Source organism: Talpa europaea, assembly GCF_964194135.1.
Source record: "Talpa europaea genome assembly, chromosome: 11".
Classification (NCBI taxonomy): Eukaryota; Metazoa; Chordata; class Mammalia; order Eulipotyphla; family Talpidae; genus Talpa; species Talpa europaea.
In genome coordinates this window covers 65,793,640-65,819,738 of record NC_140078.1, presented here as the reverse complement: position 1 = coordinate 65,819,738, position 26,099 = coordinate 65,793,640, and the positions used below count along the sequence as shown (strand labels likewise).

At 36.2% G+C, this 26,099-nt stretch overlaps 1 protein-coding gene across 1 annotated transcript in view; it reads right to left on the bottom strand.

Annotated features, from left to right (window-relative positions):
- Positions 1-26,099, bottom strand: part of ERC2 (ELKS/RAB6-interacting/CAST family member 2) — a gene marked incomplete at both ends in the record, with an annotated part of 688,274 nt that overhangs the window by 448,110 nt on the left and 214,065 nt on the right. The window contains 2 exons of the mRNA XM_084248450.1: positions 10,992-11,159; positions 22,017-22,172. Coding sequence (XP_084104576.1) covers positions 10,992-11,159; positions 22,017-22,172 — 324 coding nt within the window. The remainder of the gene's footprint in view (positions 1-10,991; positions 11,160-22,016; positions 22,173-26,099) is intronic.

Below are 26,099 nucleotides of genomic sequence, written 5' to 3'. Positions count from 1 at the left end.
AGGTGCTTTGCTTCAAAAACTTTATACTGCAATGAGGTTTTCCATTCTATATAAACATCAGGTCAATAAAGAGTTAAAATACTCAAATGTAGCACAGTAAAGAAAATTCCAGTTAGGCCATAATGTCCCTGAGAAATGAGATTATATTTTTATCTCCTACACAACCTATAACAGACTTCATCTCAGAAAGTGACCCTTAAAAATTTAAGGGTTTATAAGTGAAAAGGGCTCCATGCATCAAAACAAGTCCTCCTTTTGCTTAGGTAATTTCGTGGGCTTAACTCAGAGGTCCTGATAGATACCCTCTGGCCTTTACGCAGCTGCTCTACCAGCAACTAATATCCTCTCAATGAAATCTTCTGAGTCAATATAAGTGAACAAAAAGAATGACAATTCTTAAACTTTTCTTCATCATTTTCAATGATGTTGGCATCATTTATCTCTTATTTACATCTATATTCCTGTCACCTAGCACCAAACCTGATACACTGTGGGTACCTTATAAAAATCTAGTAGAGAGCCAACCAGGAAGGATACAAAAATTATGCTGCACACCTAGTTTCCTATCTTTATGTTCTGGCTCTTTTTCCTTTATTTATTTATGCATACAAGAACTGGGGTGTACAGTAAGAATGGCACATATCAAAAAAACAAGCAACAACAAATGTTGGTGAGGATGTGGTGAAAAAGGAACTCTCCTACATTGCTGGTGGGAGTGCAAACTGGTCCAACCACTATAGAAAGCTGTCTGGAGGTTCCTCTGTCTACAAAAAATGGAGCTACCATACGATCCGGCAATTCCACTCCTAGGGATCTACCCAGAGTACACAAAATGAGTGAGTCAAAAGAGCACCTGTACACCTAAGTTTACTGCAGCACTATTTACAATAGGTAAAACCTAGAAACAACCCAAATGCCCAAAAATAGATGACTGGATCAAGAAGATGTGGTATATATACACAACGGAATATTATTCAGCAATCAAAAAAGATAAACTCATGCCATTTGCAGCAACGTGGATGGAGCTAGAAGGAATTATGCTCAGTGAAATAAGCCAGAAGGAATAAATATCAGATAGTTTCACTTATAGCAGGAATATAGAGGAACCGAATAAGACATTAGTGTAAAAAAATAATAATAATAACAGTACAAACACAACAAAGCAAAAACAGACAATTATAAACCAGAGACATACTGCAGGGAATGAGGCGGGAGAGGGGTGAGAGAAAGAGAGGGAGGAGCACAGGGGACTGTGGCGACGGTACACGGGTGCCTTGGAGAAGGAAATTCTATTGGGACTCAATCTGAGGGGGTAGAGGGAAGCAAATATTGTCTAAAAAATGTAAAAAAAAATAAAATTAGAAAGAAAAATGAAAAAAAAAGAACTGGGATGTAGGCCAGAGGTGCGGGGTTTAAAAGGATTCACCACAGACAGAGTGGGGGAACAGAACAGGTGGATCTGCTGAAATACACTGCTGAGAGGAGCAGCGGGAGAGACAGGAGAGGTCTGCTGTGCGGGTTAGCTCCCTGGCAGGGATCGAACTCAGGCCATGGTGGTGATAGCACTGAGACTTAACTCCTATACTACCAGGGAGGCCCTATGTTCTGGCTCTTTCTCTTAAACACATCTGTATGCTCAGTAAAGTAAAAACATGATTAAATTTTTCCAGATGATATCTTCAAAATGAGTACACTTCTTTCCTAACATGTGCATTTGGACTTTGAAGGAGAGTGAGGTTGAATTGCAGCTAAGCCTTAAGGTCCAGATCTCTGGCAGTTCTGAGAAGTTCTACTCTGCCTTTCTCTTCTTCCTTCTCTCAGAGGAGTTGTCAAAGGTGGTCATCATGTCAGAGATGGTTGACCCTCTGACACCTAGCTTTGCTGGTACTGGGCTATGGAGTCACACTACCAAAATGAGGATTTCAGTCTTTTCTTTCACATTTGGCCAGTTCTTAATGACAGAACTTATAATGCGTCCAGTTTCAAATTAACAACTCCAGTCAAGTAATATGTTAGGGGCCAAAGATCATTCTTTTATAATCATAAAGAAGTATGAAATCACACACATTTGAAAATTTGAAAATTAAAAAAAAAAAAAAAAACACACACCAAGAAAGAAATTTCACCACTTCAAGACAGAAATGCTTGAAATGAAAACAAACTCCTCGGTTAAGAGAATTTTCATATGCACAACTATTACCTATTTCCAGTTGTAGTCTCTCTATCTCTTTTGTTCTCTCTCTCTCCCTATTTATTGTTCAATAAAACAAGGAGGGGGGAATGTATGTTTATATGAACTATCTGCTTTTAATTTTTGAAAAGAAAAAAGTTGCTATGAAAATGGGTAAAAATTCTTGCAGAAGCCCTGCAATTTAACTTCACTCTTTACATTATGGTTTGATGTGTAAATATACACATAAAGAAACCCAATGGCCACAGCTAATGTCAGCCTTTTTCCAGAGCAGTGGAGGCAAGTGGTACAAATCTGGGTCCAGTGTCAGGAGCACATAATCACAATGTAAACTGGTTATTTCTAAATGGTGTCCCCCAAAAGGAAAAAATGAATGGAAGTACTTAATAAATTATGTTTTCCATAAAAATTCATACAAAAAGAAAAGAAAGCAAGTATGTGAGCTCGGGGGTCAGTGAGAATTTTGTTGGATTTACCTCCTCCTAAATTCTGTCATCTCCTTTTTAAAGTGGCAAGTCAGCTCCCCACAGACATGACAAAAATACATTCCTTTTCTTCTGCAAACCATTGACCAGTAAGTAATACTTACCAGTGGTTGTGCACTTTCTCATAGATGATTGACTAATTGGATATTGTCACTTCCAGTTGCAGCTTAATATAGCATAGACAATGCCTTTTTCAAATGAAGTCTAACCAGACAAAAATACTAACAACCTATTTCTTTGCTTTTAGAGAATAGAAGAGACTCTAACTCAATAACCCCATACCCCAAAACAATGGATGCAGATTATGAAGGGATTTAAAGTAGAAATTAAAATGATTCTGTTATCTTAATTATATGCTTAGTCACACAGGTCAAATAACATCCTGAGGAGCTCAAAAGGAGGGCCAAATTCTTTTGTTCCACTAGAAAAATAAGTTGCTCAAAATAAGTTGACAATGGGCTAAGGCTTGGAAAGTTTTTGATTAAAAAGGGATTTTTGTTGGAACACTTATAATGAGATTTGAGCTATAGTAACAATATAAAATTGAAAGCAGAATTACATACAAAATGAGTACTATAAAATATCATTATTTTAGTACAATGGAAAATAAGGTGTTTGTGGTTTTACTCTATAAATTCTGTGTTGTCTGCTCATATGTACTCCTTCTTGGCCGTCCTCTGAGCAGCAGCCACTCTGATTTCTAAGCCCTTCCGCACCAGCGTTCATTTGTGGTGGGGGAACCCACACCATCCACATCTCCTAGACTCTACTTTTTCCTTCCATTTTATTGGCTTTTCAGGACTAATTCATGTCCACGCATCACACTGGTGTTCAGTTACAGGATAGACAATGAATTTTCCTAATCCATTTAGTGTGCTGACAGAGCCATGTTCACAATTTATAGAATTTCCTTTTAGACATCTACCTATTTCACAGTTCATTAAGATTCTAACTGAACACCTGTGTTTATGAAGTCAAAAGCAATTTTATTCTAACAAGGTATTAAACAAGGCTTCTCTGAAAGCCTGGACAACAATCACAACAAAGGTACTAGACTCTTGACCTATGGAACAAAACAATGCCTGTAGCTCCCTGCCTCATCCTTGCATAGGCCAGAAATTGCCATGAACTGTGGCAGGTTTTTATTCCTCCCCACAAGTTTTTTGTTTTACCTTAAGAATGTAAGAGCATGAGGCTGCTTGGCAAAGTTCACCCAGATATCTAAAATCGGTCAAACAGCTAAAAATCTCACAAAGTAACATATGACCCCCTTAAGGAATGTCTCCACTAGCTAGATACAAGGACATTTTCAGCATCCGGGGACCCACAAAGTCTGCCCCTGGCTTATTTTTATGTGACCCCAAAGTTTTCACATCATTAATAAAGAGAGAATCAAAACAAAGACCACAGACATTAGGTGAAGGGAAAGTGTATAGTTTGGCACTACCATCATACATACCCTCAAAATGGAAAAGGAAAAGAATAAAATCCATGTAGCAGAGGTGGTGACCCCTATAACGACTGTGGTTCCCAACATTTTTTTCTAGGTAATAAACCATTTTGCAGACCTCCCAATTGTGGCCACCAAGATAGTTATGGCTTTGCAGGTTTATGTCTTTTTCTTGCAGTTAAGAGTGTTATCAATAAAAATTTCAAATGATGCCTTTTCCAGTCAAATAAAAACATTTTAAAATGTGGAGCCAATGACAATATTACAGTAAAAAAATATAAGTGATACCAACATTGTGTTTTGTGTATTTTTTCACAAAATCCCTCAATTTATTAATTTTAAAAACATTCCTTGCAACTTGAAAGTGAGATAATGTGCCATGATAAGGCACAAGGGTAATTTGACAATTTTTAAAATTGGTTTTGTCTGAGGCTACTTAAAAAAAAAAAAAAAACCTCACTTTTAATTGCAATGATTAAAGAAGCACATTAAACAAAAACCTAGCTCAAAGAGGATATTCAAATATTATTCTTTGAAGGTTGCACTGAAGTGATTAAAAACAACTTTAGTGCTTGCCAGTCAACCACGGCAGGAGGTAGAAAGGAAAACTGAATCTACTGTTTACAAAAGTATAGGAGCACTTCTTGTAAATCCCACCTTCTATATAGTGGCAAATATTATTCGCCTTCTATATAGTGGCAAACATTATTTCCATCCATTTTTTAAAAACTCCTTTACTCCAAATGTGTGGGTTCAGAAAAAAGAGTTGTTCCTTAAGTATCTGGAATAGTTTGCAAAACCCCATGTGAAGGCATCTAGTCCCGCAGGGCCTGGAGGCCAGAAATCATTCAACTCTTGAATGGCGACCTTTATGCCCAAGAGTTGTATCCTCGCCAAAAAAGTAGGACAGAGAGCCCAACTCCATGCAAATAAACCAAGAAACAAGCTCTCGTAAAAGTAGTTCTTTTCTCCCTATAACAACATTTTCATTGTCAAAGTTTGGTTTTTATAATTCATCTTGAAAATTGACAGCCTAAGACCACTTTCTGGTTGTGTTATCACACTGAGTCATCCATGACTCAGAGCAAAAAATGCTGCCGGGGTTCACAAAACACCTCCTCCTCCACTAGCACCTTACACAACCTCCCTGAAGAAATGATCATCACCACTGCTAATAAAAATGCACTGAATTTTTTACATTAAAATGTACCAGGGGGCGGGGGGAGGGAGAAGAAAGGGAGGGGCACAATGGACTAAGGTGGAGGACTATGGGTGTTTGGTGGTGGCTGTGCTGTGGTCACCTACATCTGAAGAGGTGAGGTGGGAGCCTATATTTCTCAGTCATATGCAGTGTTTGTAAATCAGTGTTATCTTAATCAAAAAATTATAAAAAACAAAAAATTATAAAAAAACAAGTAAAAAAATAAATAATGTGCAGGGTGTACCATAGAAAATTTAAAAATCACCAGTCTCGGGCCTCCCTGGTGGCGTAAGGGGTTAAGCACTGCACTGTGGGGCAATCCACAGCCACTGCAGCATGAGTTTGATCCCCAGCCAGCCAGGGAGAAACCCACATGGCACAGCAGACCTCTCCTGTCTCGCCTACTGCTCCCCTTAGCAGTGTATTTCAGTCAGTCTGCCTGTTCTGTTCCCCACTCAGTCTCTGGTGAATCCTTTCACCGCCCCCCCACCCGCATCTCTGGCCTGTACCCCAGCTCTTGTATGCATAAATAAATAAATATTTTAAAAAATCACCAGTTTCTAGCAGAGAAAACATAGTAAGAAACTAATGTCCATTCCTTTATTTTTTATAAAGTATGAATGCATGTATTAACACATGCATAGACATATAAAGTACATCTGTGACACCCATAGTGATGGATTCCTCCAATTTTGAATGTTCTCCCTCCACCTTGCCTGCTCTTTGCCTCAGATCTATGGTCATCTTTCAAGTTTATCTTTTGCAGGACAGAGATCTTTAACAAGTCTTGTATGTGCTTTACAGCATCTGCACACAGATCCCCTGCTGAAATTATACACATTGTTATGTGTAAATATGAGAATATATGTGCTGACCTGAATTGGGGGGCAGGAGTGGCAGTAAGTCTATAGATTGGATGAGATTATCTTCTGTATGGGCTACATCTAAAAAACAAAAGCAAAATATTGTGGACAGTTACTCAGGAGCTGTCACTAACTAAATCTGCATGGTTGCCCTTCCTGCAAAATTGCCATATGCTTTGTTAATTAACAGATTATCAAATGTTTACTCTTAGAGAAGTAGAACTCTTTCCTGGTCTGTTTGTAACAGAAATGAGTAGTAAAGCAAGCATTTAGAATACTGTCATGTAATACATCTTCCAGAAAACATGCAAAAGAATTGTCATAACTGGCAACTTGGAAATCATGCTGGGCTAGCAAAAGTGTGCTGGCCAGAAATCAGGAAGAAATCTCTTCATTTAGATATAGAACAAAATAGGGGGCACTTTCATAGCACCCTCATTTCTCTGTCATTCTGAGACATAAAAAAAAAGACTGACTCAATTGAAATATTAATATAAAAGCCTGAGATTGGTAAACATAGAGACCAAGTATTCAAAGGAGGCTCAAAGTATTAGAACAGAGAATGATGATGAGATGTGAAGCGAGTTAGAGATTCTCCAAATATTCCTGACATGCAACGGTAATGATAATAACAACAATGATGAAAATCAACACAATTTATATTTTAAACCCTTTATAGAGTCAAAGCACTTTGCACATAGATACGACAGACTGGCACAATGGCCGCCATTTATATAGAGCCAGACATGGTGACCCAGTGAAGTGCAAGTCTTGTTCAATCAGTTATTTAATGGGGAGGCAGAGGCATGTCCTCACATCTATTTCTGAGTGCTCTGTTCTTCACACAACATTTTATTTTAATGCACAAAATCACAGACTTTTCTTTTTCCTAATTTCCAGATATGTTAGTAATTGTTCATTTAAATCCAGAAAAACCAAGTTCCTATATAAAAGGTAGACTCTATTATCTCTACTGCCATGGAATTAATGTGACAGTGGATGGGGGTAGGTTGGTACATAGGCAGCATCAAGGAAAGAAGCAAAATAAGAAACTTGGCCTTGGGGTCCTTTGAAGCTATTTTAAAAAGTAAAATGTTATGTTAAGAGCTATGTGGTGTTTCTCTGTATATGTGTAATTATTATTACATTGATTTATTGCACACATGTCAAAGAGCTCTGGGCATTTGTACAAGTTAAAACAAACTAACCTAGGAGCCAAGCCACAGAGCCACAAACCCAGACAATTTGCCTCCCACCCCTCGTCCCACCCTTTATCCTGCCACCTCCCAAACACAAATTCCCTGGTAGCAAAAGTCTTCCTTCTTGAGATGGACCATTAAGTCAGTGGCATGTGCCCTTTATACTATATTCTAAAAAGTAACAAAAAGCAGGTTGATGGCATAGATTTTCCAGAGAAACCAGCAGGACTCTTCCCATTCTAGAGCATTCTGTTTTAGCAAGAGCTTTCAGGAATGGTTCAGAAATTAAATTGGGAGGAGTTATCACATGCAACCTTCTCCGAGGAAAAGGACCATAGCTTTCATATGAATTTAAATCCAGGTCTTTCATCGTAGGATATAATGAAACATAACATATCTCATCTACTGAATACTTGCCCCCTAGCCCAGTGCAAGTTAGGTGGGGAGATTATTTCCCTCTGTTTTTCCAAGAAGCAGGAAAATAACTTTAATGTATTTTATACTGCTGCCAAAAATCATTTGCCTATGATCCAACAATTGGAGCTAATTTCAACCAGAAATGTTCGCTCTAAGAGATAAACATCATTTGGTAACTTTCTCCATTTCCATTTACAAAGACTCTAAAAGAAGAAAAAAGGCAAAAGAAAATTCCTTGGATGGTTCCAGCTGATAAAATCATTAATCTCACACTCCCAACTTCAAAGCAAAAAACTGAAAAATCATCTCACTTTCTCAGCATATGGAGAATCCCCCTATAGTAAGTTTATCTACTTCAAAGCACCATCTCTTTTAGTGGGTCGCTTTAATTATTAAAGGTGGGACGGAAATTATCCACATGATGTCACCACTGTCTTTTTCATGAAATATGTATAGGTCTGATTTGGACTACATTAACTCAACAGAGGTAAAATACAGGAGAGTGATTAAAAAGAGAAAAAGAGGCCAAAGAATACAGCACTCATCAGTGAAATATAGTGAGAAAATAGACTAAGCCTTTCTGAGTTGAGTTTTCCTATTCTTTCCTCCTGGAGAGGAATCAACAAGAAGTCCCACTACCTGTTTGGATAATACCTCAGCATACTACCTTGCTTCCAAAATTTCCTCCTATCCAATATACACCAATACGATTACATTATCTTTATTAGTAATGCTGCTATTAACTAGGGGTTAATCAGCTGCTTTGTGAATGAACCACTACAAAGAAAAAAATGGTACTCTAGAACAGGAGTCAGCAAACTATCTAGCTGACTTCAGATATGTAAGACTGCCAGGAAGAGGCCCAAAACCGGCATTCCAATTCCCACTCAACCCTCTTCCCACAAAATCACAATGTCGTGGGTTGGCAGACATTTTATAAAGGCCCAGAGCATAAATATTTTCAGCTTTGTAGATCATATGGTCTCTGTCACGATTAAATTCTGCTGTTGTAGCATGAAAGCAGCCAAAGAGAACATATAGATGGATGGGTATGGCTACATCCTACCTAATAAAGCTTTATTTACAAAATAGGCAGAAGGCAGGGCTTATCCCAGAAATCACAGTTTTCAATTCCTATTCTAGACAAGTGCTCAATGGTAGAAATATTTGATAGCTATGCTGGCCATATGTGACTAAAAAATACTTGAAACAGAGCTAGTGTGACTAAAAAGCCCTATTTTAAATTTTACTGAATTTTAATGAAATGAAATTTGAATAGCCACCTGTGATTAGGGACTACAGTATTAGGCAGCACAGTCTTACATCTATTCCTGTTGCCTCCTCAAAAGAGATACAAGCCACCTTTACACAGAGGCCATAGTATACATTTTTGCCTCAAAAAAATCCATGCTCTTGTGTGAAGATTTCTGGACCTACTAAACATAGAGCTTCCATATGATCCAGCAATTCCACTCCTAGGTATTTACCCAAAGGACACAGAAACATCCATTCCAAAGAACACCTGCACCCCTATGTTTATAGCAGCACTGTTTACAATAGCTAAGCTTTGGAAACAGCCCAAATGCCCAAAAATAGATGACTGGATCAAGAAGATGTGGTACATATATACCATGGACTATTACTCAGCATTCAAAAAAGATAAACACATGCAATTTGCAGTAACATGGATGGCGCTGGAAGGGATCATGCTCAGCGAAATAAGCCAGAAAGAAAAAGAAAAATACCGGATGGTCTCACTGATAGCAGGAATCTAGAAAACTTAAATAAGGGACCAGGAAAATGAATAACTATAAGAAAGTGAAAATCAAAATCAACAAAAAACTATGAACCAGAGACACTTTTGGGGGGGGTGGGTGGAGGGAGGGGAGGAATTGGGGTCAAAATGGGGGGTTGAAATTGTATGGGGAATATAAAAATAAAATTTATTATAAAAAAAATTTAAAAAAAGCAAAAATAAATAAATAAATAAATAAAATCCATGCTCTACACTCACAATGGTACTATACAATTGAGAATAAGCTTTCCTTAATGTGAAATATCTACATCACTAAGACCAAAATTATCATTTTGGAATGAAGTAACCAAATAACTGCTTGTTGGCCAATGTCGAGTGCCAAGGGGTTGAGTCAGGCCCATGCCACCCACCTATCTAACCTCAAAATTGTTTCTTTTCTCCTTTAGACACTGTCCTGCCCCCTGACTGAGGATGCAGATCTACTCAACAGCTCTATAAATGCCTAAGGAATATCAAACTTCCTCACAGATCCCAACTATACACACGCAATTACATTGCTGAAATTGCACAAAGAGAACATGTATCTTGATTAGATAGCTTTCCCCTAAAATAATCCACAACATACACTGCCTCAACACAAAAATAGGGAGACTCACCTCACTTTTTGCTATTATCTCCATGCAATAATTTATTTTCTGGGAATGTTCATTTACATAACTAGCCTGTGCTTTGCATTTCTTAGAGATCACAAAGATATAATCCAATAAGGAAAAGCTAGGGAATAGAACCATTAATTATTTTTTTCCTTTTAAGTATGAATAAGAAATAACAAACCAATATTTTCATTAAGAAATTCACATAATACCAACTTTCTTCAATGAGTAACAGAATCTTGAAAATTGGGCTACTCTGAAGGAAGTAACACCTTAGAACCACGGGTACTAGGAGAACACAGTAGATACAGTTACATAGTAAAGTCACAAAAAGGACATTCTGACTTTTTAAATGATTTTTGATTAAGTAAAATCACCCCAGATTCAATTATTTATTTATGGTTCCTGAACCCAAAAAGCTCTGCAAAATGAAAAATATTTATATAAAGCAAACTCCTTTGGCAGCACGATCTAACATCATCTGACAAGAGGCTACTTACATAGTCTTTCTTTCTCCTGCTTTAGTTTGAGGGGTTTTTTTCCTCTGCAGAAATACCCATGTGTTTGCTTATGGGGTGATGTTTTAGCCCCACTGGGATTATACAATCTATAATACATGTAATGGGTCTTTGTAAAGCTCCCTAAACATGTGATATACAAAACACATCTGGTCCCAAGGGTTTGAATAAGGAATCTTCTAAAAAAAAAACTGTCCAGGTATGACATTTTCTATCAGTTCAGTGTTTGCTGCCCAGAATACTTAAACAGTGCCTTACCTCAGTCTGAAGGATGGCAGCCCTCTGTTCTTTGGCTGTAAGTGACTCTTTAAGCACTTCAATGTGTTGCTTGCAATCTGAATTTTGATTGCTAAGAGTTTCAAGCTTCGTTTGTAAGGCAAGAAGTTCTGACTCCTTCTTTGAAAGTTCCTGCTTCAGCTGATCAATCTGTAAAATAACAAAATTGCAAAAAAACAGATATCACAACTCCTCATTTCTCTTCATTTTCAATAGCCATTGATCATTAATCCTACAAGGTATGCTATGGGTTTGCTTTAAAAGAAGGCCTTGGAAGTCACACAGTTTTAGGGTCTTGGTGATTGAGAGCACAAAGGTGACTGAGAGCACAAAAGACAGGAAAGGTAAGGTAACAGACTGTCTTCTACGTTTTACCCTACCAAGGGTCACAGTGTTATGAAGGCTTCCTGGCCAAACCTACTACTCTCTGTGAAACCACAGAGTCTAACCACCAAGGTCTTCAGGATAATCAAGAGGAAGCTAATAAAGATCATTAACCCAAGCCTACTTTCTATCTCGATGGTTTGACTAATTATGGGCATTTTCATACAAATGGAATCATCTACTATATATCTTGACTTCCTTCATATAGCACAATGTTTTGAGGTCCATCCATATCATAGGATGCATCAGTACTTCAGCCCTTTTCATATCTGACTAATATTCCACTGTACGAATACAGTCACGTGTCACTTAATGATAATGATATATCCTGAGAAATGAGTCTTTAGGTGATTTTGTAGATGTGTGAACACGTCAGTGAGTACTTATACAAACCTAGATGGTATAGCCTACTACACACCTATACAGGGACGATCATTGTATACGTGGCCCTTCATTGGCTGGAACATCATTATGTTATACATGATTATACATCTGTCCATTTTCCAGTTGAAGGACATTTAGATTATTACCATGTTTTGGCCATTACGATTAATGTTGCTAAAAACATTCATGTGCAAGTCTATGTGGACATGTTTTCATGCCACATATACATATATACATAGGTGTATATATACATAGGTGTATAATCATTAGACCACATGGTAACTGTATGCTTAGCATTTTGAGGAACTTCTAAGCTGTTTTCCAAATAACTGCACTATTCAGTACATCAGTAATATGAAAGTTCTAATTTCTTTATATTCTCACCAACACTTGTAATTATGACTTCTTAATTTTAGCCATTCCAATGAATATAAAAGTGGTATATCATTGTAGTTTTGATTTGGGGTTCTCTAATTCCTAATGATATTAAGCATCTTTTCATATACTATTAACCATTCAAATATCTTCTTTAAACAATGTTCTTTTTTAAAGACTGTGTCTTTCCTTCTGAGATTTTTTGGCTTTATTTTTATGCAAATGGACAGATCTCTTTTTATTTATCCTATTTGGTAGACTGAGTTTCCAGAAATTTTGGACTGGTACTTGTCATAAAGTTTGGAAAAATCTCACCTTTCAAAATCTTTTCAAATGGCTTCTGAATAGTAAATATCCCTAGTCCATCTCGCCTTCTGGAGCTCTAATTATACTTATATTAGATCTTCTTATTCTTCATTTTATATACATATTAAGTTGTCTTTCATGCATTCCATCCTTTCATCTTTTATTTAATTTCTTCTGCTCTGTTTTCTAATTTATTAAATCTCTCTTCTGCTATGACTACCCTGTAATTAAAACTAGTCATCGAGCTTACAAATTTTCCATTTTTGTATTTTCCAAGATCCAGACATTTTATTTAGTTCTCTTTAAATATGTTTGGTAATTGCATAGTTTCTTGTCCTTTATGTGTGTTTTCAATGCCTACTTTTATTTATAAAAATATATTTTAAACAATTACTTCATAGTGTTGTATTAAAATTCCAACTTCTGGGCCTCCCCTGGTGGCACAGATGTTGAGCACTGGGCTGCAAAGCTGCTCACAGCCTCTGCAGCACCGGTTTGATCCCCAGCCGCCAGTGAGGGTCCCACATGGTGCGCAGACCTCTCCTGCCTCGCCCGCTGCTCCCCTCAGCAGTGTATTTCGTCAGTCTGCCTGTTCTGTTCCCCACTCTGGTGAATTCTCTCACTCTCCCGCGCCTCTGACTGTACCCAGTGCTTGCATAAATAAATAAATTAATTAAAAAAATTCCAACTTCTGATGTCCTTGCCTTCTGGTTCTACTATTTGTTCTTTCCAAATCCATCTCCTTAAATGATTTGTTTCCTTGCAGACTGTGATTTAAAAAAAAAAAAAAATTACATGCTCATGTTTTTCTTGAACTTTATCTGTAGAAATACTTTGAGTCCTAAATTGAACATGTAGTCCTTCAGAGCATTTGCCTCTCCCAAAACCTGGGGCAGTACCAACCAAGGACTGCTCTAAACTTCATCTGTACTTGAAGTTTTTGGATCATATTATACTGCACATCCATGTACTAGCCAGCTATGGTTATGAATTCTGAAAGCTAGTTTTTTCACCTGTCACTTGACTTAAGGGGTTAAAATAGATCACTTTCCCTGAGCTCTCCAGTCTAAGTGGGAGGAAAGAAGAATAGGAAGGTTATTTTTAGTTCAGCATTGCACTAAAACTGTAGCTGTCTGAGACCCTAGCTTTATGTGATAGTGGTAGTAAGCTTCCTATTTTACTTTTCATCATAAACAGATCCAGGCTTCTGTCTCTTTTCTCCAATGCCCTTTTGACTGTGAAAATCAAAGCTCAAGTTCACCTGTCTAGCAAATGCAAACAATAAGATACAACCAGTGCACTACTTGTAATCCCAGCTTCCTGCTGGCTTAGTTTTGACTCTTGAGATTCTAACTTGATAGTTCATAAATACATTTCAAGATGTGTTTTAAAAATATTTTTCATTCAGCATTATCTATTGTTTTCAGCCACTAAAATAGGCATAAACAAGAACTGTGCTACTGACAATAACTGCTGAGCAGAGTGGGAAAAGCTCATGAACAGAGTGGGGTACTTACAGAGATATGATACTTCTATATCCAGAGTGTTCAGGGTGCACAATTTACTAAAAAGGTTTGATATGGAGGAAATCCCATTTTCAGGGAGACGTCTGAATGAATCAGGGGATTAATAGGTCTCATCTTACTTGCCAAATCTAATGTTTTGGTAGTGGCTGGACAGAAGGTAGTCTTGGAGAGAAGTATGCTTAGAGGTTCACTGAGAAAAAAATTGTGAGTGATTGTCAACATGTTCTGGGTCTGTGTGAGCAAGTGGTGGCACTGCTCAGGATATGTAATCCATGAAATATGTCTTTATAATTTAATGATGTGAGGCAAGACCATTTTTACCTGCAACAAAAGATGTCACCCATCCACCCCCAAAATTAAAGTATAAATTAAAAAAGGGGGAAATCTGAATTAGGATCACCAAAAATATAAAAAGAAATTTAAATCTGTTGTGATCAACAAGATCAGCACTCTTCTCAGGGGGTAAGATCCAAAAGTGTATGCAGTTATAGCTGACAGTCCAGGATATAGGAGATTCCACATATGAAACTGATTCTTCTGAAAATAAAGCTGAAAAAAAAGCACAACTCCACATGCCTAAGCAAACATGATGATTACAGTAAAAAACTGATTTGAACTAACTTCTAAAAATGCCAGGGTAGAAATCTAGTGTATTGAAAGAGGAATTTGAATGAAATTAACTTGATCAATGGAATGGTATTTAACAGGAAAGGACACATAGGTTCTACATACACCCACTTCATTCAATAAAAATAGACTGATAATGATAAAATAATTTCAGTCTATAAATATTAAATAGGCAGTTGCTTTAAATAGCTTTTAGACTATCACTACCATGAGATAAATTTCACATAAATATTTTATACAGACAATAACAGACGAAAGTTTTTCTAAGGGGAATATTATTACAGGGTAAAAATCATATTAATCCATAAAAATATGTCTTTTGCTTCTTTTATAACCATAAACTCAATAAAAATGGAAAGTGATGCAATCGGCTATACATGAGCACTGAGTCCAGGGAAGGTCTGTCTCCGCGATGGCAAGGAGAAAAGCCAATCGGAATTACATCACATGCTTTATATGAAGTCCATGTGGCCATCAGGCACACTTCATCTCGTCTGAAAGTTCTTCCATCACTTACGTCTGTGACACAACCAACACCCCAAAAAAACTATTCTGCCAAGGAAAACAGCTTCTTTTTCACTGCAGATACAGCCTTCATGTCTAGAAAGTGATTGGCTTATTATCATGCAGTTTAGGTTATGGGGCTTGTAATCCGTCAGAGGTTAATAAGAAAATATGTTACAAACTCAGAATAAAGGGCTAGATCTAAGAAAGTAGAGTGGTGTCTTTGGCAGACTCTGAAAACAGAGGGAGTAACTGATAATAGAAGTACCGGGCTCTGTAGGTGAAAAATATCTCTGACTAGGAACAAAGTCCTATACATAACAGGGACGGCCATCATCCTTTACCTACCAGAAAAACAACTATTTATAAGGAAAATTCCATTTTTAAAGGTTTAACAGAACTGTTGAAGGTAAAACAAACTTTGTAAGTGCCTCTTAGATTCTGTTTTCACAGTCTGATTCCTCTAAGCCTCCAGAGTGGGAGTTACAAACAGGAGAGTTGCAGGGCTCAGGAAGTTTCCCAGAGCCTTAGTTTTTAGGTACAGCATGCATGTGCCAAAGGGCTTGCAAGATGCAGGCATTTCTACCCTAGCCAACCACTGAATGGAATCCCTGCCTTCACACAAGCTGAGATTCTGAACTATGCTTTTACATTTTTTGCAATTCACCTTCCACCTTTCCAAAAATGTTATGTCATGGTTTTTCTATGACATCATATTTATAAAAAGCAATTTAGATGTTCACTGCTACTTAATTTAATCACAATGCTTTCAAGAGGCCCTACCAGTTGCAGCCATCTGCTCAGCATCAGAATGGACATTCATGTCCTTTCACATGGCTATTTAAAAAACTTCCTTTCCTTCCAACCTTCATGTTTTATTCTTGTAGATAATTAATACAAACAGTACTCCCTTTTCATACCACAACATTGCTACATGGTTTCTATGTCAAATTTTTACTGAAACACTTAGAATTATCTATTTCAAGATACTTCTTATCTAAAGATAAGAGTATATAAAAATTATTATTTGCCTTTATAAGCTATTTGGAGTAAATCATTACATATTGAGATTGAGACTGATTTGAGATCATGGAGAAGAATCAAAAGATGAGTCAATTTTATCACAAACGGGTCTTAAAAGTAATTCTCAGCTAAACTATTTCAAAATTACAATGAGAACAAGAGTATATGAAAAATTGGGGGACAGTTTTTCATGATTATGTTGAATTTTTTAATCCTATTTTTTATTTAAAAATAGTAAACATTCAAGTAATCACACCGAACACATTTTAGATATCTGTTAAAGAAATACTCAGATCAAGAACACCTCAAAGCTAGACCCTTTGTAAGGAGTCACCATTTGGATGGTGCTCTGGTAAAAGAGAAGGATTCTGGGGCATTTAAAAAAGTCTCCAAATATTCATTAAAGACAATAAGAAGAAACAATATTTAGTTGCACTTTTAGATCTGGTTTCCAAAAAGTATGACTCCCCTTCTTATGCAGCATTTCGTAAGAATTTATAAAATGTCCTCCTATCATGACTCTTTGAGTCTTTATCAAGTGTTAAAACAATAGTTTTGAAAGTCACCTGCACCAATCTCAAGTCTAGCATTTTCTGCTAGTTGAGATCCAAAGTCACCCTGACTTCCATTTCTGTCCCTGTCTCAGTAAACCCATTGAGTTTAACAGTTATTTTTCCATTTCTCAAGTAAATTTCAGGGCCTCTAAGGTTTTTACAATTTATATCTAACTTTTCTTTTTTCAGAAAACATAATTTTGTATAAATTTCAGTTTTTCCTACTTCCTTATCTGTGTATTGAAGGTTGGATGATATTTTTACTCATCCTTGTAGGTTTGCTCAGACATCAGGTTAAGTTTGCATTCTCCACTCAACTTGTTAGTGCTGTTTTGCCAACCTGATTATTTCAATAAAAAACAGTAATTGTAAACCTAAACAATTTGCATTACTCCAGCAGAAGCGATCTCTCCTCCAACCAAATCTTCAGAGAAGTTTTTTTGAGTAGATTTATTACTTTGCCAACTAAGTGTCCAGTCTGGTGGAGTGGGAAATACATGGAACATACACACTTTTAATGTCCTCTAATAGCTAGCTTAGTGCCATGTACTAAAAACAAAGCTTAATAAGCTTGGGGAGACAGCTCAAAACAATGACAAGATTATTTATACAACTCTGCATACATCTATACAACTCTGCATAAATGGAGTTCAAGAGACTTCAATGAACAATTGTTCTTTCAATGTGTGTAATCAAAGATTGCAAAAATTAACTCTCCAGATATATGTGAGGATTCCGACAAGTAACACACTCACATAAACTTTATAAAAAAGTTATGCAAATGGGCCAAAGTGAACTATGCTAGTGATCCAATTTTAGAAGATACAAATTCAGGTCTCTAAAATTTAACAAGTTCCATGATAAATGATTGACCAAACTGGAATCAGTTCACACGGTCTAAGGGATCCCACAGAGCTCACAACACAAGCGCTCAGTACTAGATTCTTAGCAATAGCTGTCTTACTAGACCTGCTCAAATAGTCCTGGACTAAAATAAGGAATCAAGTTCCCCCATCAAAGAAGAAGAAAGAAAAATAAGTAATTAAAGTAATTTCATGAAACTTGGGCAATAAATGCTATGATTCAATCCAATAAGAACATTCTTTCAATGGAGAAAACATCAAAATATTAATTATTAGTAGCACTTTATAGTTAATATTTATCACTCTATAAGGAATATCTGAATTCCATTCTAGGAATTCATTTTTATTTTGACTGCTTAGAAATACATTTTTCTCCATTGGTCACATTAAATATAACATTAGACATAATAGTACCATAGTTGGTTATACTTCTTCAATAGTAATGTTTATAATCATTAGCTACTTTCTTGAGATGGTACTTTAACTACATTATTTTATTTAACCCATTGAGTCACACTCTAAAGTTGGTGGTAGTGCCCCATTTTATGGAAGAAGAAAGTGTGGTTGAGTGGCTGAAGTCATACCCCAGGCTAGCGGTTAGCAGACACAAGCTTGAGAATCACCAGTCTTCTTTAGTCTTAAGCTTGTGTTCTTTACACCTTACTCCATTATCTCTTCAAATACACTTCTTATCTGACCAGTTTTGAAACACATAATTAAAAGGAGCCAGTTGTTAAAATATGGCAAACATTACTAAATTTTGTATGAACCCTTAAAGATTCCAAATAGTCAAACTACACCTGAAAAAAAAAAAAAAAGCAGAATAGTATTCCACTCCCAGATTCAAACTAGACTATAAGGCTATAGCAATCACAGTGTATGGTATTAGAAAAATAAACACACACATCAATGGAACAGAATTCAGGGCCTAGAAGAAGGAAAATAAAACATTTATATGGACAGTTAATTTACAACAGAAATGTCAAGAGGACACAATGGAAAGGAAAGTGCCTTCAACAAATGCTGTTGCCAAAACTAGACAGATACATGCAAAATAATGAAACTAGACCATGACCCTACACCAAAAAAAAAAAATGAAATTGAAATATATTAAACACTTGGATATTAGACCTCAAACCATAAAATACATAGAAGAAAACATAGGTATAATACCCATAATGTTGGCTTCAGTAATGTGTTTGGCAAGGGAAATAAAAGTAAAAATAAAGAAATGGGACTACCTCACACTAAAAGGCTCCTTTTAAAGCAAAGAAACTATCATTAAAACAAAAATACACCTTACTGAATGGGAGAAATATTCTCAATCATACATCTGAATAGAAGGCTAATCTCTAAGATCCTCAAAGGACTCAAACAACTCAACACGTAAATAACCCCTTCAAAAAATGGGCAGAAGATCTGGACAGACACTTCCCCAAAGAAGACATACAGATGGCCAACAGGCACATGAAAAAAAATGCTCATCATCACTTCTTATCAGAGAAATGTAATTCAAAACTACAATGCGATACCATTCCATCCCTGTGAGAATGGCCTATATCAAAGAGAACAGAAATGACAAGTGCTGGCAAGGTTGTAGAGAAAAAGGAAGCCTCTTACACTGTTTGGTAGAAATGTAAATTAGTGTAGCTTCTATGGAAAACAGTATGGAAGTTTCTCAAAATATGGATAATAGACCTATCAGATGATCTATCAATTCAACTCCTAGGTATCTACCCAAAGAATGCAAAAACATTAATTTGAAAGGATATATGTACTCCTAGTCTCATTATAGCACATTTAAAATAACCAACTTATGGAAACAACCCAAGTGCCAAATGACAGAAGAGTGGATAAAGAAGAGGTAAACACACAAAAGAGGGCCTCCCTGGTGGCTCAGGCGGTTGAGCGCAGCACTGTGAAGCTGTCCGCGGCCTCTAGAGTGTCAGTTCCATCCCCGCTGGCCTCGGAGCAACCCACATGTCCAGCCAGACCTCTCCTGTCTCGCCTGCTGCTCCCCTCAGCAGTGTATTTCGTCAGTCTGCCTGTTCTGCTCCCCTCTCTGTCTCTAGCGAATCCTCTCACCCTCCCACACATCTGGCCTATACCCCTGCTCTTGTATAAATAAAAAAAATAAATCTTTAATTAAAAAAAAAAGAAGTGGTAAACACACAAAAGAATAGTACTCAACTATAAAAAATGAAAAGAAAACTGAAAACTTGCTGTCTGTCACAACATGGGTGGAACTGGAGGGATTATACTAAGTGAAATAAGTCAGATGGTCTCACTCATATATGAAATATTGAGAAACAAAACAAAGGGTCATACACAAATCAAAATAAATCCTAACAATCTGACTATAGAATTGAGGCTACCAGAGGAGGATGGGGAAGTTGGGAAACAAAACAGTGGAGAGGCCCAAAAGACTACAGTGGGGAAACATTGGTGCTTCAGTGGGGAGCATGATGGGGTCATATATTTGAAAAGGTATCAGCCTATACCTCTAAAACATACATAGTGTTGTAAAACAATGTTACCTCAATAAAAAAAATAATTAAAAAAAAGAAAGAAAGCAACCAGGCTACAAAAGTTAAAACTCAAGGACTGATGTTCTTTCAGACAACCATAAGCTAATAAAGGTCCTAACTTGCTTGCTGAAGACCATATAAATGTTTTATTGACCTGGACAGAGTCCATGTGAGGAGCAATTCACAAAGTCACTGCAGTTTCAATTGTACAAGTGGCTTAAACTATCTCCCCCACTGTTGAATGACAGGGTGAGGAGGAAAAGTTTAGGCCAAAATAATCATTTTCCCCCAACTTCATGAGTTCATTCATATCTGTGTCTCTGGCCTTTATTCCCAGGGTGATTTGGTCATGGTCTGCAGGCCACCCTACCCCTGTGCCTCCTGCACCTCAGCTCAGCTCTCTGAAAGAGACAAACTACAAAACAGACACCAGAAGGGAGGACTTAGCAAGGGAATCTTTTCCTCATTTTGTAGCAGTCCCTGAGAGCAAGAGGTTACAAATTCAGTGGACATTCTCCTTCTTGTATCTCCACTCCTTGATCCAAAATTTTAGTCATAATCCCAATGTCTACTTACAGATGGAAAGTTGGCAGAAGTAAGCACAGTTTCTGTTTTTTTTCCCCAGAGAAACACACATATGCACACACACACATACATACGTGGCAAAACAGATGCTAGATATTATTATTTCCTCACTATAATTTGCAAATTCTCTTCAGTGAGTATGCATGTATTTCACAACTGATAAAAATCATAACCATCATCTAAACATTTGTTTCTCTTCTCTCCCACTGCTTTCTCACAGAAGTCTGCAATACTTTTAACTCAGCTGCATCTTATAAAGCAACAAACAAGAACAAAACCTAGAACAGGGAAGTTTAAGAGCAAGTAGCAGGAAAAAAATTTTTAATTGGTATAGTTATTGTTTTTAGAAGAGAAATGATTTAATAGAGGAACAAATAAAACCATCTTAGTCTCAAAAACCTATTTTGGGGTTACTATGAATCCAATAAGCACACAGAGACAAAATAAGAGACATTTAGGTGCTTGATCCACTTACAGCCCCAAAGTTTGATTTTGAAAAATACAAGCCAAGCTCTTTAAAACTGGCAACAGTTACGCAAATTAATGGTACGGATTACTATAATTACACTTTATAGATGTTCCATAGTAGCAAATCACAATAATAACAATAGTACCATCAACAAGTGTGTCATTTATTGTATGCTTTCTAGGGATCAGACAAGGGATTAAGTGCTTTTAATGTATGCATTAAAATTTAATCTCTTAGACTCGTCAAAGCAACCCAGTAATGGAGTATTTTCTTTTTTTTTTATCCCCATTTCATGATGAAGAAACTAATTGTTTTTAATGCATAATCTCTTATAATCATCAAAGGCATACCCAATGGTGAGTACTTTTTTTAATCCCTATTTCATGAATGAATATACTGAGATTGACTAATTTGAGCAAAGAACAGCATTGAGACTCAAAATCAGTGCTATCTTAAATATGTTAAACCCGAAAGGTCTTAACATTATTGAAAGCAGTTAAACTGGTTTCTATAATCAACTTTTTGAGATAATCACCTTCTAGGGATGGACCAAAAATTTGGTAATAACAGAAACTTACAAAAGAAAGCTTCAGAAATCTTATAATATTTGGAAAAGAACTACTGACTATATAACATCAATTACAAGACAGAATGACACCGAAGGAACTCACTGGAAAATCCTGATTCCCCACAGTAAGTAGAAATTCCATGATAGATTCTATTTGGAATCTATGTTTCTGAATTAAAAATCCACATTCTTTATTGCCCATGTATTTCATGATATCACATAAAGCAGATTATGTATTTGGGGAAAGTATGTATGTAAACTATAACTTTGTAGTCACACTAAGCATAAAAGTTTACAACTCTGAGCCATACCTTGGTCTTCATGAACTTGGAGTGACTTTTGTAAACCTCTATTTGTTTGATTTCTTCTTCGCGGTCCTCAGTGTTCAGCACACCATTGGCTTTTAACATCTGGATCTCATCCTCAAGATCCCTTATGTTTCGCTCCAATGAAGCGATTTTTGTGTCCTGGTGGTAAAAAAAAAAAAAAAGAAAAAGAAAAAGAAAGAAAGAAAAGAATGAAAATTGCTTTTAATTATCATCAACACAGAATTTCAAAAAGCAGTTTTGGTAGAAATACTTTATAGTGAGATGTAGACCTGAATGCAGAACAATTTATTTTTTTCGGTTCTGAGGATAACTTGTGAGGTTAATTTTTAAGCTCACATTGCTTCTCGGCCTTTTGGCTAAGATCAAGTGTAATTTTTAAGCTCACAATAAGACCACATATCATTTCAATACAGAGAGTTACCTGGATGTTTATCTAATATCTGGGAATCAAACTACCAAAGCAACAGTGATAACAGGGACCAAAAAATGTAATTTAAAAAATCAAATTTAAGATTAAAAAAATCATTTAAGTAGAAAAATTCATCATTTCAGATACAGTTTACCAGGATATACTTTTGAGTCTACTGTAAACACAAAAGCGGTTTGTTCATGTGTATATTCTGTGACTGGTTTTATAAGGCATGCTTGGAATTTGACTCGGGGAGAGAAGGAAATTAAAATCTACTAATGGGGGTAAGGATTCTCATGTAAAATACAGGCATAAGTAAAACTAAATACTGAATCTTGACTTAGTATGACTGACATACTAAATGTTGAAAATTTATAGCAACTGGAAATAATATATCATCTTGTCATGATTTATTTGGCAAGCAGTCAACTCCCTGTGTGATAAAAAACATTACTAACTTGCAGGGCATTTCTAATCTATTGATTTACAGAGTCAAAAAAAAATAGAAATATTACACTCAAATATGGGACAAAATGAGAAAAAAAACAGAGAGAATATTAAAAAGAAAAACAAAATGACAAATTCAACACACAAGATTCATTAACTTTGTGATTATTATTAAAAGGAGGAAAATGAGGAGGTTCAACAACTGTGACTTGTGCTCTTACTATATTCCAATATCTGGGTATTCCACGTGTGAAGACACTTGTTCTCAGAAAGAAAATAAAGCAAAAAGAATAAATTTTTAAAAATCTGAAATTTGCAGGATTATTAAGGAATATGGCATTCTGTAGTATTTCATTTTCCTTTAAAAATAATGCTTACTGAATTTTCTCCAGTTATACAAGTAATACCCTTTAAAATCATAGAAAAATGGAGAAAATGCCCTCTAGCCTTACCACCAAGAGATAGCAATCATCAGTATTTTCATGCAGAGCCTGCAAGCCTTTTTCTATTTTAAATGAAATATCCATGCATCTTGTATACTGCCAGCTTAAGCGAGGGGAGTATTATCGACTGATGTTTTTTTTTGCCACCGAAATTTATATGCTGAATTAATAACCCCCCCCAATGTGATGATATTTGGAGATGAGGCCTCTGGGTGGTAATCAGAATAAGATGGAGTCATGAGGATGGGGCTTTCATGGTGGGATTAGTGCCCTCATATAGAAACAAAATTGTTTCTTTAACTTGGCTATTAAAAATATCCTGGCAATGAACATAGGAACATATATCCCTTTGGATTAGTGTTTTTACATTCTTTAGGTAGATACTTAAAAGTCAATTTGCTAGATCCAATGGTAGATCTATTTTTAATGTATTGGAAAACCTCCACACTGTTTTCATAGGGCCTGGATCAGTCTACACTCCCACCAAAAGTATACAAAGGTTCCTTTCTCTCAACACCCTTGCCAACACTTGTTGTTTTTGGTCTTTTAGTTATGGGCCATTCTCACAGGTATGAGATGATATCTCATTGTGGTTTTTGATTTGCATTTCCCTGATGATAAGTGATGATGACCATTTTTTCCTGTGTCTGTTGCCATCTGTATGTCTTATTTGGACAAATGTCTATTTAGCCCTTCTATCCATTTTCTGATCAGGTTAGGATAGACAAAACAATGAAACAGTCAAAACCAACAATAAATCCTAGAAATATAACTTCAGAATTGAGGCTACCAGAGGAGAATGAGGGGGTCAAGAAGCAAAATGGGGAGGAGGTCCCAATGGACTACGGTGAAGGATTATGGGTGCTTTGCTGTGGGTGTGGTGTGGTAACATCTCATCTCTTAAGAGATGAGAATCTATACCCCTAAATCATATACCATGCTACAATGTTGCCTCAATAAAAAAAAGAAAGAAAAAACACCAGAGAGTTTGTTTTCTCTCTCTGTCTGCCATGGGAGAACACAGAAAGAACCAATTATTAGTCAGCCAGGAGGAAAGCTTTCAATAGAATCATACCATGCTGGCACACTGATCTCAGACTTCCAGTTCCCAAAACTCCAAAAAAATAAAACCTTGCTATTTAAGTCACCCAATACATGGTATTTTATTATAGCAACCTAAGTTGATCAATGTAGAGTGTTATCCTTAGTAACTTATTTGACTCTCAAACTATTAGAACTCTACAGATAAAAAGAACAGCAATAACAAAAAGGCTATAGAAAATGAACTTCTAAAAGTTTATAAGAGCCTTCCTAAATAAATTATTCATTTTAAATCAACATTTTTTCTGACCATAAAATTTAAACATGCTCATTATAGAAACTTGAAAAGCTCTATAAGTAATAATGATTGTCCACATCACATCACCCAGATTTACCCACCAGTAACATTTTCATTTACCTCATGAAAGCCTTAAGGTGACATAATTACTTAGAAACATATAAAAAGACATATATCAATTAAAACTCCAATCAATAGGACGCAGATTTCCCCCCAATATTTAGATACAAGTTGGTCATTGTGCTTTACAATTATCTAAGTACAACTTTTACCAGAATTTAGCTGTAAATTAAATGTGACAGGAGGACAACATCCCTGCTTTTCTGTTGTAAAACCTTCTGGTATATCAGACCCAAGACGAAAATGACCATATTTGAATTTATATGTATATATGTATGTGTGTATACACATATATACATACATGTACATATGTAATACATGTGTTTATATATGGGTGTGTGTATGCCACAGTATACTTTACAAATCTCACATCTTACACCTTAATTTTCTGACAACACCTGGTAGAATTTCAGATCTCCATCATGTAGATAAATGGAGAAAAAAACCCTCAGCTTTCTCTCAATCAGCTCCTGAGGGTTTAGCAATGACCATATCTGTCACATTCTAAATGGGTTAGGAGTTTTTCACTGGACTTTAAAAAAAAATCACATGATTTCTTTAGCACATATTGCTAAAGAAAGAGCAAAAGTAAGGTGAGATAGCTTCTGAAAGCAAGAAAATCCTCTTTACCCATGTACATCTGAATTGAAATTTCACAACATGATGACACAATTTTCTCATATTAACAAACACATTTCTTTTTTTTCTAAATGTCTCTTTTTCTTTATCTAGAGTTATGCCAAATAAATAAATGAAAAAAAAAAAGAAAAGAAAAGGTTTATGCACTGTGGAAGTCATTTTAATAGAGTCTTTTTTCTCACTATTCATACATCTGTTCGTATATAAGAAGTCAGTTTTAAGGGCAACATTGTCTATGCTCATACCTGAAATCATGAGCATGGGGGAAAAAAAGTAGATGGGAATATATTAGGATCTGGAGAGAACAGATTCAAAATAGACACAGGTAAGTTATGTGGTCTACTGATCGTGCCCAGGAAGGTTGCTGAATGAAAGAAAGGAATGAAGAAATATAAGCATGACAATTAAAGGCAGATGAAATAGTTGTCATGTTCATAGCCTCTCCGCTGCCTCAGTCTGAAGATTTCAGGAAGAAGAAATTTTATCTTTTTCTCTTTAAAAGATCTCTAAATCAAAGACAATGACTAAAACCATTTCAGGAGGACTGTGGAAGGAGACTACCTCTGAACCTTAAAGTGGCTGAATGAGGTGTAGAGATGTGGCCTTTCACAGTCACAGAGTGTACATGCTCTGTCACTTGTAGCACTGACCCACCACAGAAAAACTCA